The sequence below is a fragment of the Sander lucioperca genome, chromosome 18, assembly GCF_008315115.2.
Source record: "Sander lucioperca isolate FBNREF2018 chromosome 18, SLUC_FBN_1.2, whole genome shotgun sequence".
Lineage (NCBI taxonomy): Eukaryota > Metazoa > Chordata > Actinopteri > Perciformes > Percidae > Sander > Sander lucioperca.
Window position 1 is genome coordinate 19,812,429 of NC_050190.1, and position 19,268 is coordinate 19,831,696.

The 19,268-nt window shown below is 38.7% G+C and overlaps 3 protein-coding genes across 4 annotated transcripts; 1 reads left to right on the forward strand and 2 right to left on the reverse strand.

Annotated features, from left to right (window-relative positions):
* Positions 1-188: 188 nt before the first annotated feature.
* Positions 189-7,466, reverse strand: pole2 (polymerase (DNA directed), epsilon 2). The gene is made up of 19 exons (XM_031310208.2): positions 7,344-7,466; positions 6,028-6,128; positions 5,816-5,891; positions 5,627-5,704; positions 5,370-5,463; positions 5,174-5,248; positions 4,986-5,069; positions 4,843-4,899; positions 4,697-4,745; positions 4,264-4,336; positions 3,905-4,077; positions 3,718-3,807; positions 3,547-3,601; positions 2,995-3,054; positions 2,833-2,910; positions 2,549-2,657; positions 707-883; positions 496-563; positions 189-378 (listed from the first exon to the last, which is right to left on the reverse strand). The coding sequence occupies exons 1-19, from the start codon at positions 7,412-7,414 to the stop codon at positions 360-362; spliced, it is 1,587 nt and encodes a 528-aa protein (XP_031166068.1). The 5' UTR covers positions 7,415-7,466; the 3' UTR covers positions 189-359.
* Positions 7,467-9,111: 1,645 nt separating this feature from the next.
* On the forward strand, positions 9,112-14,473 carry LOC116057647 (kelch domain-containing protein 1). 2 transcript variants are annotated; one of them, XM_031310210.2, is made up of 14 exons: positions 9,112-9,208; positions 9,571-9,687; positions 10,496-10,566; positions 10,822-10,939; positions 11,190-11,302; positions 11,938-12,025; positions 12,351-12,434; positions 12,590-12,670; positions 12,811-12,869; positions 12,990-13,099; positions 13,183-13,255; positions 13,344-13,428; positions 13,586-13,638; positions 14,082-14,473. In XM_031310210.2, the coding sequence occupies exons 2-14, from the start codon at positions 9,580-9,582 to the stop codon at positions 14,221-14,223; spliced, it is 1,185 nt and encodes a 394-aa protein (XP_031166070.1). In that variant the 5' UTR covers positions 9,112-9,208; positions 9,571-9,579; the 3' UTR covers positions 14,224-14,473. The 2 variants fall into 2 exon arrangements, with proteins under 2 accessions (XP_031166070.1, XP_031166069.1); XM_031310209.2 differs by having other exon boundaries at positions 9,123-9,208; positions 9,574-9,687.
* A 168-nt stretch (positions 14,474-14,641) lies between these two features.
* LOC116057702 lies at positions 14,642-17,109 on the reverse strand. Its single transcript, XM_035994807.1, has 3 exons — positions 16,320-17,109; positions 16,091-16,158; positions 14,642-15,651 (listed from the first exon to the last, which is right to left on the reverse strand). Exons 1-3 carry the CDS (start codon positions 16,812-16,814, stop codon positions 15,549-15,551), a joined length of 666 nt encoding a protein of 221 aa, XP_035850700.1. The 5' UTR covers positions 16,815-17,109; the 3' UTR covers positions 14,642-15,548.
* Positions 17,110-19,268: the final 2,159 nt, after the last annotated feature.

Genomic DNA, 19,268 nt, shown 5'->3' on the forward strand with positions numbered 1-19,268 from the left:
TCTTTACTTTGCCCTTTTCATTAACAGTTTAAATACATCAACAGTCCACTGCTTGCAAATATGAAGAATAAAAATCCTAATTTGGCACTCTATTATGACTAACTTTGAAGACATGCAAGGTAGACTACAGTTTCTGAGATTGCTCAAAGTAGGTCTAATCATTGTGCATGCACTAAGAAGTCAGGATGTTCAGTACCAAGAATAAAACCTTTATTATTCATGACAGAACATACATACAATACATACAAAATAAAACACTACAGCGATTTGATTACCAATCCATTTTAAGCTTACAGTATCATACACAAGCAATGTACAAAACAATGGAAACGGATCAATTTCTAAATCCATAATTTCCTTTACAATCCTTGAAGTTTGCTGTGAACACACAAGAACATAACCGATTAGTATGAGCATTAGTGATGGTTGAAATGAAAGTTATCTGTAGTGAATGATGGGGAGAGAAAAGAGAAACCTCCCCAGAACACATCCTACCTGTCCTCAACAGTTCTGCTGGATGGGTAGTACACTTTGAATGTGAAGCCACTTCTTGGGAATGAACCCTGTAGAAAAAAAATGACAAATACAACATGAGTCCATATTGAGACAAGACCATGATATACAGCAACTTAAAAAAAACAACCACTGTTATCATTTTTGCCAATAGATTATTTGAAGTTCCCTCACTGGGGTTTCTGTTTCTTACCGGGTTGACACAGAGGCAGTCTGTGTTTTTGATGCTGAATGGGTCGTATTTGTCTGCAAAAACGATGACATCAGGGACTGGGTAAACACGCAGGGAGTAGTCGTACGCCCAGAAAACAGGACTGACATACAGAGGCAGTGGAGTCAAGTGACCCTGGGATAGAATAGTCTTAACAAACTGCAGAGAGGAGGATGAAAATGACAAGGTCATTTATTTACAAAAATAAAAGGACATTTCACATTGTGTTTTGTTAGAAATGAGACCAGACTATGTAGTTTACCAACATCTTTGCAGCAACAACTCCTTATCCTTATAGGGATACTTCACCGATTTAGCATTAAGCTTTGTATCAGTAGAAACATGGTAGTATTTTTGAATGACCGTGCTTCCCTCCCTCATGTCCCCCTGAGATGAGAGATCTCTGTATTGTGTGTCTGGAAAAAATCTTCCGATGACGTAAAACGATAATTTTTGCGTCATTGGAAGATTTTTTGCCCAGAGGCAATGGACTACAGCCAGTAGTAGGAGCTACTTCTGCGTATTTTCAACCCGCCCATAGGGCTGTCGTCTTTCTCCGAAGATTCCCGAACCAAAACGAATGTCAGCCGTCTTGAATTTTCGCTACTCCCTTCTCAGCAGAAAACTTTTAGATAGATAGATAGATTTATTCATCCCAAAGGAAATTTTAGAACAACAATGATGTGCATTCAAACTACCGCTCACGTGTACCACCGGGATACATTGGTACAGATCGGAGAATATGCAGGGCACTTTATAACAGACGGAATACTCGACACAGCTTCGCCCGCCTGCTATGGAGACCAGCGGTGTTGCTCGATGCCTCTGGCTGGTAAAGGGACATCATCAGCGGGGAACGTTGAACGAGTGTGACGGTGGAAACGCTAGCTGGCCACCTGTTCCATCAATCCTGCTTGCAAGTGTCCGCTCATTAGACCACAAACTGGACTACATTCAACTTCAACGAAACTCCCAACGCGAGTTCAGAGACTGTGTTGTGTTTTTGTGGAAACATTGCTGAACAACAGCTTTCCAGCTACCAGGCCGGCTGCTCTGTCGCTGGGTAAGACTAGTGGAGGAGGGCTGTGTTAACACGGACTGGTGCTTGTATCCAACTAACTGCTAACTGCTGGTGGAGTTTGTGACTGTTAAATGCCGACCATTCTACATTCCACGCAAATATATTAGTTTATACTCGATGTTTACAGCCCACCAAGCGCTAATGCTAGTAGCTATGTGTTAGCTGAACTTTACAGAGCATATGTGTGTGCACTAAATGTTGCCTGTTTCGTATGTCGTTTTTATATAATGTCGTTTTTATTTATTTTTAATTGTGTAACCACTTGAGCCACGGTGAAACATTGTTTCGTGTATATGGTTGAAATGACAATAAAACACACTAAAGTTGAATACTGCCTCACTGTCTGTCTGTAAACGGTAGGCGTGGCTTGGGAGTAGACGCTAAAGCAGCGAAGCAAGTGCATTCTGGGATTTGGTGTCTTTCATCCACATGAGCCAAAAACACATTTTCTGGCTTTTCTCAGCCTAGAAGCCACCCATTTCTAAAAAAAAATTCACATTTCTACTACATAAGTGACCCAATTTAAAGATATATTCATCTTTCCAATAGTGAAAATTATATTATTATAATAATTATTATATATATATATATTATAGTGAAATATCCCTTTAAGGAGCACTTAGAAAGGATGACAAAACTTGAAATACTATGTACAAAGGCAAGTAATACCTCTGACAACACAACTGTTTGATGAGAGTACCTTCACTCGGCATGAAGGTTTGTTCAGAGAAGCTGAAACTCACATGGTTTGGAATGTCAAGATTGTTACTGGGCAACCGGACACAGTTCCTGCACATCTTGTTGACCAGGTCTTCCCTGATGACGACGATCTCCTGGCTGCAGTATTGGATCCTGACAGGAAAACAAAGCAGTTCACTTTTAGTTTCTAGAACAGAGAACAGAAGTACTATGTCAAGACAATGTCATGACTCCAGTCACAAATTTCTCAAAAGGCTTACAAATCAATCTTGTTTACAACAGAACCATAACAAATATTTTGACATAAAAAAAGCCTTATATGTTTTACCTGCATGGGTTAGTAGTGAACACTGAAAATGGCACCCTCTGTCGGAACTCCTCCGTGATGTGATCTGCCAAAGGAGGCCTAAGAAAAACATATTTATCCACATTTGTCACCGAACAAAACTCACATAATTATGTCAAAAAACAGATGCCTCTTAATGTTTACCGTGGCAGGATCGTGCCTGGACCAGGGTCTTCAGGGCCAGGAACAAACACAAAGCGACAACTGCAGGATAAGAGAGAATACATTTAAGTCAACCATATTGAAACTAATTTAAGGTGCCCCGTGGAGTTTTCTTATAAACAAACAAAACTTGTGATAACATTCATTGTTACTCACCAAATGCAATGTGTGTATCCTTGAGCTTTAACAAACACATTGATTGCATTTCCTTCTTTATAAAACATTTGAATAGCTGATTTATTAAGTTTACATTCAAATCCAGAATTGTTTACATCCATGTTAACTAGCTTGCAGTTTGGTGGCGCATTGCAGCATATCTTGGCATTTTACTGCCACACGTAGATCAGTGGAATAGTGTGAAACCATGGACAGTAATATGTATCGGGACACCCGTGTGCATGTACATCCTCATGCACAAGATAAACCCACTCATAGAAAAACAGCTCCATAGCACTACTAGAGGTCCAAAACTCCACAGGAAAGCTTTAAGAATAAACCAGAGCAGACTACAGTAACAACGCTATATGATCCTACCTGTTGTGAATGCTGGGGTATGCACATATAGCATCAGCAAGTGCCTTCAATGACTCTGAAAAGAGAAAAATTTGTTAAGATTTTTGAAATGCTGTCCATTTATCCCTTCATTACACATCTCATCTCAAAATCTACAGTATGTTATGAGTGATGAGGACCCAAAAGTCTCACCTTTGAGTGATTTGATCTGGGTTTTTCCATATGGGGCAGAAGAGAAGTTACCACACAAAATGAAACAGGTGGGGGGCATCGAAGCATAGCCTGTAGGAAAAAACAAAGTGAAGCTAAATGTGACTGGTGTCTCATGAAGTGCCAATACTTTACCAGTGAAGTCTAAAACTATGGTGCAATACCAGACCTGAGAACATGATGTTGAGCTTTTCCATCACTTCAACGCTATCCAGCCACACATCAGAAACAATTACAAACATGGCGTCCTCATTCTCCTCCTCCAGCTGCTTCAGCTTGGCTGAAGCCTTCACCGAAGTGGTGGATGGACCACCAAAGAAGTTGAGATTGCCGTAATATGCCCTGGCAATAAAGCAAGGGATGTCAGTGACTCACTGTTCTTTTACATGAAGCTGTGTCCTTTATAAACTAAACAATTTCTACAAGAGTTAAGTATCCTGTAAAAGGTAACCTAATGCTAAACTTCAAGCTGAAATACATCATTTTTAAATGAATTTATAATATTGTAATTGGAGACTCAATACTGACCTTGTGCCTGATGACGGCTCTGTTGGTGGAAACCCGAAGCCATTGACGTGGAAAACCGAGTCCTCATACCAACCTTAATAAATAAAAATACTTTAATAAATATATAAATTGTTCTTATCCACCCATGTACCTGTGCACTTCTCTTGTTATACTTGTTGACTGCTGTCTGTGTTCTTATTGCCAATTTTAGTTGTTAAATCAAATTGTATTTTATGTAATTTTAAACTGTATGCATGTCTAATGTATTTTATCTCCTACTACTCCTTCCCTTCTGCTAAGTGGCTTTTCTTGCTTGTCAGGCCACCATTGCAAATACAAACTTGTTCTTAATGACTTGCCTGTAAAAATAAAGGTGGAATAAATGAAATAAAAATCTTATTGCATCTTTTTTAAATTTGCTTTACTGCAGTTGTAGTAGTAGGTGTTATCTTACCCTCTGCCAGTACAAAGCAGGACTCTGTGTACAGGCCATTATGAAACTGGTGAGAATCTAGTTAAGGAATCGACTTTAAAAGCAACACGATTGTATAATATAAAGTATTTTTTTTGAGCCGCTCCAACAAATATATGAAAGGATATTGCTTTGGACATGTCGAGCTGTACTGTTCCACTTGGGTCCTCCAAGAAAAATTTACCCTTAAAAAATAAGAAATGTTTCAGAAACTAGAAATATACATTGTATTGAAATACTGACAGGAAAGAACTCTTCATCATGAACTCACCTCTTTCATTTGTGTGACCATCCCTAGTACAATCACCTCTCCCAGTTTAGATGTGCTACCAAGCAGTGCTTCAATTGTCTTGAGCTAGAAAAGACAAATCACAAACAACATACAAACAAAAAATCTGTTAGCCAAATGCAAAACAGTAAGATACGCTTAATTTAAATTCATGTTTTAAGATGCGTTACCTGAAATTTGTTTTGACCTTCTTCAACAGCAGCACCTATTGCAGGTGGGGTGAAGAGCTGGTGCCGATGTATACGCTACAAAAAATATGTCTGTATAAATACAACATGATGCAAGGTACACATAATGGGCATAGCTGTAAAGAGAGTGGGTCAGTTCGCCAGTCTGTAAATTTGGTAATGAACTGTGCTCACTCACCTGTTGTAAGATGGTGTAGCGCTCCCTAAACAGTTCAGCTTTGTCTTTGGCCAAACCACACAGACTGGGTGCTGAATGGCTTGTCATACTAATGCTGGATAAAAAAAGTCAAAATGACAACTTTTAAAACTTTGTCTGCAGTACATGTAAGTGTATACACTTGGTCTAACACCAGCAGCAAAAAAAATAGCATTTCTAATTGAAATAATTCTGGATTTATTTTAAAACAAAGAGAAAGACACTGTCCCTTTACTCACGGTACAAATTTCTTCCGCTCCACACTGTAAATGTATCTGGGCACATCAAAAGCTCCAATGATGTTGAAAACATTATCTCTGGAAGAGAGGTAAACAACTTTTAGCTAAAGCTATACAACCTCGCAAAATGTAGTTTGTAGTGAAATTGTTGCATTATTGATCGATCAAATCAATAGGAAAAACACTTACATGGTTTCATCACAAGACTGAGTGCAATCCTGAACAGCAATCTCCACCACAGACAGCTCTATCATACTAGAGGACACTGTTAGAAAACACAAACTGTGGTCACAACCTGCAAGCACGCTTCAGGAATACACAGAAACACAGTAAGTAGTGCATTCAGCAGATTGTGCACGAAACACACTGTGATCTGTAGAGACACATAGGACTTTACTTACATGGTTGCTTTTCAACTGCATCCAGGACCTTTTCAATAATATCATCCAGTTCAGAGGCATTGACAGACTCCAGGGCCTCCACAAGGTATCTGCTGGCGTCACTGGAGCACAAAACAAGGAAACATGCATATGTTGTTATTGTTTCTTCCTCTTTGACTGCTGATATGAGAAAATTTGGCTTTAGAAATAACATTAACAGCCTTAAATGTTTTAAAATGCCAATTGTTTGCTTGTTATATATTATACAACAGTTTAAATTTAAGCTGGAGCACATAAGGATTTGAAGTGTCACCTTAAGTATGAGCATGAAAGGAGTTGAAGTGTCAGTTAAAGTGTAGCCTATGTAATGAATGCAGTTGAGGTTAATCAGGGCTCTAACATACACTATTCAAGAGTAAGCACTGTTACACACACACACACACACACACACACACACACACACACGGAGAAGGTGATTAGGCATGATCTGAAGAACACATTAAATGAAATACTTGATAGTAGGGCAAGCATGTGTATCCCTATCTATGACTTTTGCTAGGAATTAACTAGAAATGTCTCCAAATTCACTAAGGGTATTAGGCATGATCTGAAGTATTTTATTTTCTATATACTCAGAATCAGAATTCTGATTCTGAGTATATAGAAAATAAAATACTTGATGGTAGGTCAGCATCTGTGCATTATAGAGATGGGGATACATTTTGTGGCAGACCAAAAGGAACGTGTATCCCACTATTACTTTTGCTAGAAAAGATAAACATCTCCATATTCACCAAGGTTATTAGGCAAAGTATAGACAAAATAAAATACTTGATGTTAGGGCAGAGACTGTGCATTATAGAGAGGTATGTTTTGTGGCAAACCGAAAATGCAATCTGAAAGAATGTGTATGATCCCTGCAACCAGCTGATGATTCAGTTTAAGTTAAAGTGCTGGAATTGGATATAGTTAGTTTAAATGCCTGCAGTAATTCCTCTTCAACTAAGAGTGCAAGATTAAAGCAGTTTAAATATCAGTTAGAGTAACGTTAACGTTAGTTAGCTAATGGTCAGTTCAAGTGTAATGTTAAGCGATTAAAGGTACCACAAGGTACCACAAGGTACCTCCAGGCTTCAGTGGACTACCAAACAGTTAAGAAAATATGAAAATCTACACAAAAACACAGCCTGCACCGTGTTACTATTTCCTGTACCGCGTCCAGACTATCGCTGCCTTTAAAGTGACATGGTGTTAGTTCTCCTGCTGCACGAATGGCAATAACGTTACATTTGCAAAAAAACATTATAACAACGTTTAACTATTATTAAAATACATACGGTCGTAGTATAAGTCCCCGCATTTTGAATCCAGCGGACACTTTTGTCTTTATTTTGCGAGCAACATCCATGGCTGTTACAGTCCAACTCAAGATTTGGCGCTAAATACATGTCAACTTCCGCATATGTGTCATCACTTCCGCTGAATAATCCTCCACGCACTCCTCACAGACCCAGACCACCAGAAAACGTATAACATTTTTTTTTAATTTTTTTTTTTTATCTTAAATCATTTGAATGTACAATTTTTCAACTCTGCTCCTACATGTTATATATTCTTTTTTGCCTGTTTACGTCACATGTAGGCTACATGATGTTATGGGTTTAACAACATAAAAATGTAAGTGTATTGTAGCTTGAGTACTTACAGAGCTTTAAAAAAAAATGTATTTACAACTTTGTTTTATTATTGAGAATTCATAATATGGTGTTGTTTTTTTAACCTGCTACTCCGTTGCCCTCTGGTGCTGTAGGTTGTTTGCAAGTTCTTTTTACAACTTCTGGCAAATGCTGTGGCATATTTTCTACTTGCCTCTTGCCCTCTATTCTAGTAAAATGTGTGAACCGTCTAGCCGAACTAAAAATAGTGTGTTTAGAGATGAGTAATTTTTATAATGTCTCGCATAAAAACACATCCTTCCTTTACATTTACAGCTACCAGGCATGGATTCCGCATCTTGGCATTTGAGAGGCACTGCTCGGAGCTGTTGCCCCCTCAGAGGTGCGGACATACGGCTGTGGTGCAGGAAACCCTGCTTGTCTTACTTAAGACAAACCGATAGCATACTGACAAACAACAAAACAGAAATAATAAATAAATAATAAATATAGGTCAAAAGAAAGAATATAAACTATTGTTTTCCCGTTACATTTCTTTTTTCTTATGATTATTTTCATTATTTTTCAGACAAAGTTGTACTTTGTTTGGAATGATAAGTAGTTTAAAGTAAAAAGTTTACATTGTACATGATTCAGCGTGATCCAACACAAGAGAAGTTTGCATGATTACAGGTGTCAAACAAAATACTCAATACAAAAACACCAATCAAAGTCTGCTGTGCTGCTCTTTTTTTAAATGCAGGAAAACATGACGAGTGACATTCACTGCCTAGACCTTGAAACATGTAGTGGTCAGAAATGTATGTAGCCTATATGATTGAGACACGTTGTCATGACCGTCTTAAATCATGTTGAAGTTTGAGCCTCCATCCTGTATTTTATTAGTTTTTTTTTTATTTAGGTTTACATAATATACACAGTGAAGAGATGAAGAGAGGCAGAAAAACATTCATAGACAGCACAGACACAGGAGTTGGACCAGCATAGAATATGCCTGCATTCAGATACTGTACTTATGCTGTCCTCTAAGCTACAAATGTGCTCTGTTAAGCAATGCTGCAGTGGCAAACATACATTCACCCCATGAAACAAAAATAATGTATGTTCAAGTACTGTATCAAAGATTGTTTAACCAGCAGTGGGCATATGTTTAAATGTGGCTGAATCTTGTCATCAGATGAGAAGCAGCTGGGTCAAACTGAGCCTGATTGAAGGTCTCTGTTTCCATACATTCCCACTTCATAAAGCTGGAGCCCTGCAGACACTGAGTGACTCTTTAAAAATGAACCCCAGCTCAGTTACTGCTGGGTTGCCATTTATTAAAAGCTATAGCCTTAAACAGGAGAACAGCAGAAAGCTTTTATTTTGACAAGCAAAAAAAGGCCGGAAGTCGTTTTTTTAAAGCTGTTTTGACATATGTTTTTGACAGCTTGTGGAGTGGAACGACGATCTCTTCTACTGTGTTGTGGCGTTCACAACATGAGAAAACAACTATACCTCATCTAAAAGCGTACTGCAGCACTCAAGTATGTTTATAATTGTTTTTGTGGAAAAAAAAAAAGTTCAACATATTACTGTATGTGGACACCGTTTGTTAGTGACTGTATCTGCTACTAACATTAGCTAGCCCTCTGGATATGTTACGCAGGCTTCCAATTTTGTACAAATATACCATACTTCAGTAATGTTTATGTTTTAACCGATTACAACATCAGGGAATTGAAAGCCTGTAGGCTATTGTGTCAGCTCTACTCTGTTTTATGTTACTATGGTCATATACTACATTACTTTCCTTACTATTAAAACTGCAGCTAAGAATTTAGGTGTAGATTTTTTGTAATTATTTTAGGCTCAAAGGCACATTCTTTCACTCTCTTTTTATTAATAGCAGCCAGTCATGGATTCCGCATTTGAGAGGCACTGCTCGGAGCTGGTGGCCCGAGAGAGGAGCGGACACACGGCTGTGGTGGAGGAAACCCTGCTGTATGTGTGGGGAGGTTACATGGTGAGAAAAACAAACTAACACACATTACCAAAACAGCTGTTTTACGTGCTCTTTAACCAGCTTGCTCAATGCCAATTTCTGCGTCATATATGTAAGGGAAATAAATACATTTACTCAAGTTTACTGGCTAAAGTAATCTTAAAGTACTACTCTACAGTAACTTTTCAGATGAAAATATTGCACTTTTTACTCCACTACATTTATGTTTTTTTTTTTTTAACTTTCTGATTAAAATGTTACTGAAAACATATGATCAGCTTGTGAAATATGATCCATGGTTACAGATAACACTACAAGATGCTGCTTGTTGGTGCATTATTGATAATACGTCAATAATAATACTGTAATGGAATAAATATAATGAAATGGCCCGGGTCATTATGCATAACAAGTACTTTTACTTTTGATACTTAATGTACAATGCAGATAATACTTCTGTACTTGTACTAACATTTTAAATGTAGAACTTTTACTTGTCACAGAGTATTTTTTACGAGGTGGTGTTACTACATTTACTTGAGTAAAATATCTGACTACTTCCTCCACCACGTTTGTGCAATACATATATACACACACTACAAAACATACAGGCTATGTATAAGTAAATAAACAAAACTGAGCAAACCATCAGTTAGCATGCTGATGTGGTTTAGAGTACATTTTCAGAATTTTACTTACATGCTTTTGCATTGGTCATAATTATTTTCTTTTGTATTGACAGGCTATATTTCTGTAGCTATGACAGATTTACGTATTGCTACTACACATTTTTTTTGGAATAATAATAGACATGTTGTATTCTCTACAGTCAATTGCTGACAATGAAGTGTTCCTTCCCAATGATGAAATCTGGGTGTATGACTTAGAACGAGGTGTATGGTAAGAATATTAAAAACTTCCAAATGTGCCTGTTTGTGGTCAAAACAAAGAAAAGGAAAATGACAAATGACTTTGTTTTGACAGCTTTCTGGTGATTTCCCTACTAATTCTGACACAACCCAGTCATGTCACATGTTAAGAATGACAAGCACTTGCCAGAAGCTTTCTGCTGAATAGTTGGCATTGTAAAAAAAGTGTCATTAAATAAGTGAATGTGAGTAGTTTATCCACATTTTCTACACTCTGTTTTTGAAGGGAAGTGTTTCACATGTCAGGGGAAGTCCCTCCCTCTATGTCCGGGACCTGCGGCTGCTCTCTGAATGGACACTTGTACATATTTGGAGGTTGTAATGACAATGGACAGACCAATCAGGTGAGGCTGATAACTGATGCTCCACACAGCTCATGACACCTTAATTATGGTTTACTCTGCATAAACTACATGCTTTTTAAATTGTTTTTTCTGTGATTAAATAATAACTATGAACACCGAAGTATGTGTAAAATATCCTGTAGGGTGTGAGTACACTGACGCAATAAATCAGTGTGAACACACCCAAAGGTCACAGCTTAGACTGAGCAATGTTGACATGAAGAAGTGATCAGTGTTTGACTTCAAACAGATCTATTGTGTCAACCTGACAGACGGTAAATACACGTGGAGGAAGATCATACATGAGACCGGTTCTGCTCCTTCACCTCGAGACAAACTGTCCTGCTGGGTTTACAATGGACAGTAAGCACTATGAAAATTTGAATTTTTACTGACTTCTATTTCCAGGACTGTATGACTGCATAATGCACTGCTGGGCAAGTTGTGGTTGTAACTTTATAAACTACTGCTTCATTATTACTGGAAAAAAATTTGGAGGGTTGGACACTGACTTTATGGGAATGGGTAGTTGTGTGCTATAAATTTGGCTTCTGTATCCTTTCTCCATGTTTTTTTTTCAGTTGCATACTGATTGTTTCCATGTGTGGATTTATTTTTGATATAAGAAAAGAAGAGGCTGTCCGCACACTGATATTTTCAAGAGTTTGCCTGACGAAGACCTTGCAGGTCAAAACGTTGCACTAAAAAAACTTGGGAGCATGAACATTTCAGTGTGTGGACAGCCTCTCCTTTTCCTTTGTTGCTGTTTTGTCCTGCACCTGTACCCAACTGTGGTTGTATGTTGATGTTATACATTCCATTCCCCCTTTCTTTGTCTCAGTAAATTAAAAGCCATAATCTTACATTTTTCATATCCTTGCTAGCATTTTTTGCTTTGTTCTTTAATCATTGTTGCTGTAATGACTAAACATCCAAGTGGTATTTTGTCTGCGCTTGCATGATAGTAATTGTAATCATTTTTGTTTAATGTTCTCCAGGATCATCTACTTTGGAGGATATGGTCACAAACTGCTGACTAATGTCGATAGCAGAAACAGAAGCTTCATTGTGGATGAAGCATCATGGGTAATGTTTTTTATTGACTATAAATCTGTCATAGGTGTCCATAGATGTTTGCTACAACTACATCCATGGTTTGCTATCCCAATAGTGCAGTGTAGGCATTGAATATATTTTCAAAACAACATCAGTGACACATATTCAGTAATTTAGAGTTCTTGTTATTTTTTCCTGCATTTCAATGAAATTTTGTTCTAAAATGTGTCAGGTCGGAAAGTGAGAAATTTCAGCATCTGGTGACACAATTGTTAAATGACTGGTACTGAACAAGAATACCCTTAAATTGCTTCATAAAAATAGGAATCATTGTATTTTAAAATTTTGTTTTCAGGTGGAGGATGTCCTCTGGGGATGGAACAACGAGGTTCATATATTTGACCCCATGCAAGCGAGTTGGAGTGAACCACAAACCAATGTGAGTCAGTGTGATTCATGCTTTTATACACTGAATGCAATGCAAAGATTCTTATTAGTGATATGAGAAACAAGGGAAGTTTGACAGTTTTGGAAATCTGTTAAGACAATTTCAAAATTCTCAGATGATTTTACAGTGACAGTTGTTGTGTGCAGGGCCGTGCTCCAGCCCCCAGGGCCGCCCACGCCAGTGCCACAATGGGATGTAGAGGATACATTTGTGGAGGCAGAGTCATGGTGGGAGCTCTACATGGTTTTCAGTTCTTCTCATATATTCATAAGTAGGCAACAAGAAGTTAAAAGCACAGATACACAAATCAGATACACAAAACAAAGTCTGCCATTAGTAACTTGTGCCCCTCTTTTTTTAAATGCAGGAAACCAGGACGAGTGACATTCACTGCCTAGACTTTCAATCATGGAAGTGGTCAGAAATGTACGTATGGGAAGTGTGCCCAAATGACTTCTATTCCTAACATTGTCATTGATATTTAAAGCGGCCTAATCTGTTGCCAGGTTTGTCTTTGACAACATAGTGCAAAATTATGTTTTCCAGAATCCCAGTGTCCACCACTCCTGTGGGCAGATCGTGGCATACGCTCACAGCTGTATCAGACGGCGCCTTGTTCCTGTTTGGAGGTCTCAGTGTAGACTGCAAACCAATGAGTAAGAAAATGTACCCACTTCTTCACTTTTATTCTCCTTGTTCTTTTGGTCATTTTATGGTCTCACATATTTTTCTCAATCAGGTGATGGGTGGTTGCTTGATGTTGAAACAAAGAAATGGAGAGAAGTCGAGCATCCCTTTAAGAATAAACCTAGGTAGCAATTAATGAATATTTGCAAACTTAACAGATTGTTACTGTAAATTGTGGATACATTTTAAATAGCATAATTTCTCTGGTCTAAGGTTGTGGCACACAGCATGTCCAGGCAAAGACTCTGATGTGATTGTGTTTGGTGGAAGTTGCGACTACATCCTCCTTGTCGACACCGTAAGTATGACAGATACACTTTAGAAGCTGAAAAAGACATGTGAAATTATTCTAACTTTACAGGCCTGATATCATCACGACAAACTAATACTAACTGCTGAATTCACATTAACACAGGCACAGTGGACCTTTACACACCTTGCATATTGTTTTTCAGGGTCACTGCAATGATGCACTTGTTTTCCAAACACAGCCATATTCTCTATTCAGGTAAAACACTGTTATATTTAACAAATCTCAAAAATATAATTTATATATACAATCACAGAAAGAAAATTCAAATAATTGTATAGCTAAAATAGTGCATTCTGTCTTGTCAAACATAGTTCAAATTAGTAACATTAATTAACGATGGCTACAAATTTTAATTTTGCTGTGTTGGTTCCAAAGCTCTGATAATATGCGCACTGGTTAGAGCCATCATTAATGATATTATTATATTGTTTCACTGGTGCTTCTCCTGTTATTGCAAGTGAAAAATATCTGCTGTTAAAAAGGACAATTTCTTTGTAAGTCATAATATAAATCAAATGTATTGCATCAGGATAAACCCCTTGCGATGTATCATCTCCTATTCAAGGGTTATATTTACTTTGTTTATGTAATCTTTTTCCCAAAATAGATGAGAAATTACCATATTTTTCTTCTAACAGGATTTGTGAGGATTACATTGCAAAGAATGCAAGAAACTATGAGATGCTAAGAAGTCAGCTTTCTCTCCTGCCTCCCAAACTACTGACGGCAGTACAGAGGAGGATGTCTTTCTACAGGCCTTCAAAGAAGCACAAATATTAGTTCAAAGAATGTCTCAATTGCCAAAAACAATGCAGTATTATAGAATTTCTTAATTACATACTGTAGTCCCTTCAGTGTGAACATGTCAGTCACACTGTGCGGTAGCGTTTTTATTTTTTAAATATATTGTGCAAAATAATTTAAGGTGTTATATTTTGTTTTAGAGATGCACATTTTATTTTGTACAGTCTGCTTGCTAAAACACACTTACAAACTGTTATGTGATGATTAAATGGCCTATCAAACTGTTTTTGCCTGATGTGGATTATTAGACTAGACAGGTATTTTAAGTATTGGCCAACTAAGTCAACACATGCATATCGATTCTCCCAGAAACTTCACACATGATCAAATATAAAGCAATAATCATTTTTTATTAAAACTCTTCTTCTACATTTCTGGTTGAAATTCACCTTTCGTTAAAACAGTGCAGTTTGTTGACACATACAGTATTCACATCAGTGTTCAAGTATGTGTTCATGCACACAACTACTGTGTTCCACCACTAAGTGGCAGCAGGCCTTTAGGTTTGAATGTGGCTGAAACACAGCAGGGTCAAACAGCCTGACTGAAAGTCTCTGCTGCCACACATTCCTTCTTCATAAGGGTGGAAAAGTGCAGGAACTGTGGTCAGGAAGGAAACCTTAAATAAACAATCCCAGCTCATACCTTTGCAGGGTTGCCACTCAAGAAAAACTATATCCTACATATACACTGCGCTGCACGCACAAAACTGCTGGTGAAAATGTTATTTTATGCATATAGCATGGCCACAAGAATGTGCCTTTACTGCTAGATTTCAGTTTTAGCAACCAGAGAAATATCAGTGCTCTCTCCTTTTCCTATTAACAGACAAGTTAAAGTAAAGAACATAATAGGTAACTATAAGTAGGCATGTGCTCTGCGGGAGTCCAGCAGCGTTGAGGGAGGGACAGTGACACCTTACCACTGCAGATAACAAACCAAGGAGGCTTCTCTCAGTTCACTGACTTGGTCTGTGAGGAGAACCTCCTGGCACCCGTTCAAGTTGGTGTTATAACTCTGCGATTACACTGCTTCATGTAGTTAAATAAGACTTGGGTAAATGCGAAGGCTTGGAGTGCAGCAGTTTAAATTTAACACAAACCATGTTAAATGTATCCTGGAAATCCTGCTTAAATACAGTGAATGTAGCCTTTCTTAGTGGCAGAAAATTGTCAAAAGAAACCCTGCTTCCCTTTCTCTTTTTTTTTTTTTTTTTTTTTAAATGTCCTCTGCAAACTGCTGTGTGCCATGAGGACAGCTGAGAAGGACAACAACTTTGCTGCAGCACTCTCAGCTGGGGGTCAACTAAACTCTTTCTCAATAGTGTCCATCAGCTCTTCTTCTGACCCATCGTACATGGTGATTGGCATGGTGAGAGAGGAGCTATGGCAGCTGCCAAAAGTCCTGGGGAGAGTGGAGAAACATGTCAGCAATATGGTAATAAAGAAAACACTGATACTTTATATTTTTATGTTAATTTCACACTAGATGTATTATTTTTTTTGAATAAATCAACCCACAACATCAATCAACTGATGAATTTCCAATTAATATGATGCTCTAAAGGGCTATAAAGGACTAGTGGTGTGAAATATATTCTGCCTAGTTGTGCTTAAGGCACGTTATGGAAATGTTTTCTTAGTTGTGCTTCCGGTTTTCACACTCCACTCGAACAAAGCTGCAACGACAGACACATGTTTGTGTCTGTCTGACTAATCTGATCTGCCCTGAGAATAATGGGTTGGTAGTTCGATCCCTTTAAGGTTAATTTGATCTGGCTCTGCTCGGCTTTTACTACTCCACTGACTCGGAAATCCATTATTTATTAGAGCTGTCTACTTACGATTGTTTTTCTGATGTGGGAACAGCTTCCAACAAAGCCCCTCTTGTCAAAAAGCCCTGAGAGGAGGAGTGACATAAACCAGAGAGGAGAGAAGAGATATCATGTGTTTCCATCTTAGCACTGAACAATTCTTGAGACTTATTGCTATTCAAAAAACCATATGCTATAATAACATGTTACAAAAACAATCAGATAAATCATCCAATAATAATGATCAAATAGTCCTTACACTGTGCTGACTGGGGCACGCCGGTGTGTGTTTTTTAGAGTGTGTGAAAGCATCATTGCTCATTTTGTTTACATCTCTTGATCCACCGTGTGAGCCACGTGGCTCCTCGGCTCGGGACCGAGGAGCTGAGCTGAAGTCCTCGTCATCCTCCCGACCAAAATGGCACAGTCCGTATGTTTTGGATCTGACGATCGTCTTCTTAGGAGGGTTTGTCTTCACGGAAGCTCTCCCTCGCTCCTCGTAATCCGCAAGCACTGTGTCCATCTCTCCATCAATGTCATCGTCCTCCCGAGAAAAGTCAGAGTCGTGCCCCTCGCTGTGGCAGTCCGGTTGCGCACGGTTGCGCGTGTTGCGCAAAATTGCATGGATTTTGAGAGGCTTGAATGGACGGCTGTCCTGTTTGGGTGAAGTGACACCGCCAGTTGTTTTGGTCACGTTCACTTCGCTGCCACACGCAGGTGCAACTTTCTTCCCTCGGCTTGTCCCGCTGCCCATGTCCGCCCGTCTGGCTGCTTTCACAATCTAAATGCAGATAGTCTCATTTCCAAATTCCTCTTCAGGCACACCAAGAGCTTTCAGAGTTGAACATTAACCAGCAATGATCCATGGCAGTCTGTTTAAGGTCAGTTTTCAATTAGGTTTACGGCTGTAAGACAGTTATTTGGCTAAAAACCAGCTCTAGGGGCCGATTTTCTTTAAAATGTCCCGCTACCGATCTGCAGACGAACTGCTGAGATGATCTCCATGTACGCAGACCCGCTGCCTGTAAACTTTTTGTAACTGCACATCAGGATGAGAAGCAGTGTATCAGTTACATAACAGCAGTTTGGCTCAGGACCCCAGGGAGAAAACTCCGCCTTCTCATAGCGGTAAACACACCCTTTATGTTTCCATTATTTCTACCGGGCAAAAATAACTTCCACTAACTTTAGAACCTCTGCCTCTTCATGTTTTATTATTTATCATAGACTTTAAACATTTTTTTAATGAAAAACTTTTAAAAAAAAGAACAGCATTTAAATATTCGGCCATTCCCTGGATTGAGAAAGATTACATAAGGATTTAGACAGTGGGACCATGAACAGGGGCCAATTAGTTTGATTTATCTGTATCACATCATGACCAGCCTTTTGCCCCTCTGTGTTCTGCTAATAGATTTTATTGAGGCAAGTGAGGTTAGGAGTGAGTGAGTTGCTGTCCGCCCGCCAGGTCCAGGAGGCCCCAGCTCACCAGCCCCTCTGGTGACTGATTAAGACTGAAGCACTGAGCCACAAGACAAGAGGGGGCATTCCTTTCCGACAGCTTGGGCTTCCCAGAGATTCCTCAATAAGCTTTTGTTTGATCCACTTGGACATACAAAAGACACAGCGGGAGCATCTCCCTGCCAGAGCTGTCCAACAGGAACCCAGAGTTCACTTGAGTAAAGGAGTTGTTTGCTATCTTTCATTAAGTGCCTCTTTCTCTCTCTTCTCTTGCTTGTGTGTGCACATATGTGTGTGTGTATGTATGTGTGTGTGCCAGACAGCTGTGCAACCTGTTCTCTCTGGAGGATGACCAAGTCAAAGACACCTGCTGTGTAAGCAACTGGCATTTTTCAAACTGTGAATGTGAGAGGGGGGAACAAATCAGCCTGCAAGTCCCAGATGTCCCATCAAGGAAATTCCTGCTTTACTTTTTGATTTTTTTTGGAGAACATGCCAGGGGAAAGATCTACGCTGTTGTTCCTTTACTTAAATGTTACTCAAACAGGATGCTTACGCTGAAAACATGTAAAAGTAGCTCTTTTGAAGACTACTTTCAGTAGCAGTTATTCTTCATGAAAGGCCCAGTGTGTTATCCTGATTATAACCATTTCAATATGAATACCTATCTCTAACCAATCTCTCCATTTTAGTAAGGTCCAAAGATAATCATTTCTTTATGAAAAGGTTTTCTTATAGATTGTCTTATAGGGAAAATAGCTTCAGAGCAAAACTGGGACATCCTCCTGATTGTGCAATAATAGCATAAATGTATACTATAGTTCTTGCCTCTCCAAAAGTCCAATAAAATCCACTTAAGTTAAAGTAGAAGTCCTCATTTTAGATTGTACCCAAAAGTAAAAGTACACAAACAAGCTTCCTTTTCATCCCTACTTCTCATGGAGTTTTGTTTTTGTAGTTTTTTGACCCCCATTTTTGTTATGCTCTGTCTGCAACAGTGTATCATTAAAAGAATCAGGCGGCCACATCTGGAAGAGAACTCAACAGCTTCCAGACGAGGGGGAGGATCTGCCGCAAGACGGAGGCCACAGCCCAGCTCGCTGCATAACTGTGGCTTCTCTGACTTCTTCCAGATTCAAGAATATTCCTCCTCCCATGCCACTTGATAGACTGGGGAACATTCTTGTTATGGATTCTGCATGTCTTTGTGCATTAAACCCTCCAAAACTTTGTGAATTGAAATGATTTCGGGACAATGTGTTCGCTGCTTTAGTAACTGTCACGAATAAAAATGCCCTTTGTTCCCTAAAACGTGAACATTTCTTATTATTATGACTCAACTGCTCATTTGAAGGGCAACAACTTAAACTATTGTTGTCATCTTTGAGTCAAAGACACATTTCTGCCATATGTCTGGCGAAACCAAATCTCTGGAGAGTATTTAACAAGCCAGCTGCCTGCTGATAGGCATTCCAGTAAAACTGTCTGGGCCTCTTATCCTGCCAGGTACACAAACATGAACATGACAGTGTCACGAAGAATTACACACCAACATAAACACACCGCATCCTGTAGTACTATTTTTCTGTTTACTAGTACATCATTAGCCTCTACTCAGACCTAAACCTTAAAATGTAAAACTGTGAGGATCTGTAATTCCTAAAAAAATAGCCAAAATGCACCCTCTCTTTACAGACGTTATGTACAATTTTGAATTTACACAATATACTGTACATAAGACATTTCC

Excerpts from the sequence above, each read along its gene's own strand:
- pole2 (XM_031310208.2), bottom strand. The coding sequence starts at position 7,414 with ATGGATGTTGCTCGCAAAATAAAGACAAAAGTGTCCGCTGGATTCAAA. Across the intron at positions 6,129-7,343 it reads CGGGGACTTATACTACGACC|TGACGCCAGCAGATACCTTG; the intron begins GTATGTATTTTA and ends TTTGTGCTCCAG. Across the intron at positions 5,892-6,027 it reads TGCAGTTGAAAAGCAACCAT|TGTCCTCTAGTATGATAGAG; the intron begins GTAAGTAAAGTC and ends GTTTTCTAACAG.
- LOC116057647 (XM_031310210.2), top strand. The coding sequence starts at position 9,580 with ATGGATTCCGCATTTGAGAGGCACTGCTCGGAGCTGGTGGCCCGAGAG. Across the intron at positions 9,688-10,495 it reads ATGTGTGGGGAGGTTACATG|TCAATTGCTGACAATGAAGT; the intron begins GTGAGAAAAACA and ends TATTCTCTACAG. Across the intron at positions 11,303-11,937 it reads TGCTGGGTTTACAATGGACA|GATCATCTACTTTGGAGGAT; the intron begins GTAAGCACTATG and ends AATGTTCTCCAG.
- LOC116057702 (XM_035994807.1), bottom strand. The coding sequence starts at position 16,814 with ATGGGCAGCGGGACAAGCCGAGGGAAGAAAGTTGCACCTGCGTGTGGC. Across the intron at positions 16,159-16,319 it reads CGTGCCCCAGTCAGCACAGT|TCCTCCTCTCAGGGCTTTTT; the intron begins GTAAGGACTATT and ends GGTTTATGTCAC. Across the intron at positions 15,652-16,090 it reads CCCACATCAGAAAAACAATC|GACTTTTGGCAGCTGCCATA; the intron begins GTAAGTAGACAG and ends CACTCTCCCCAG.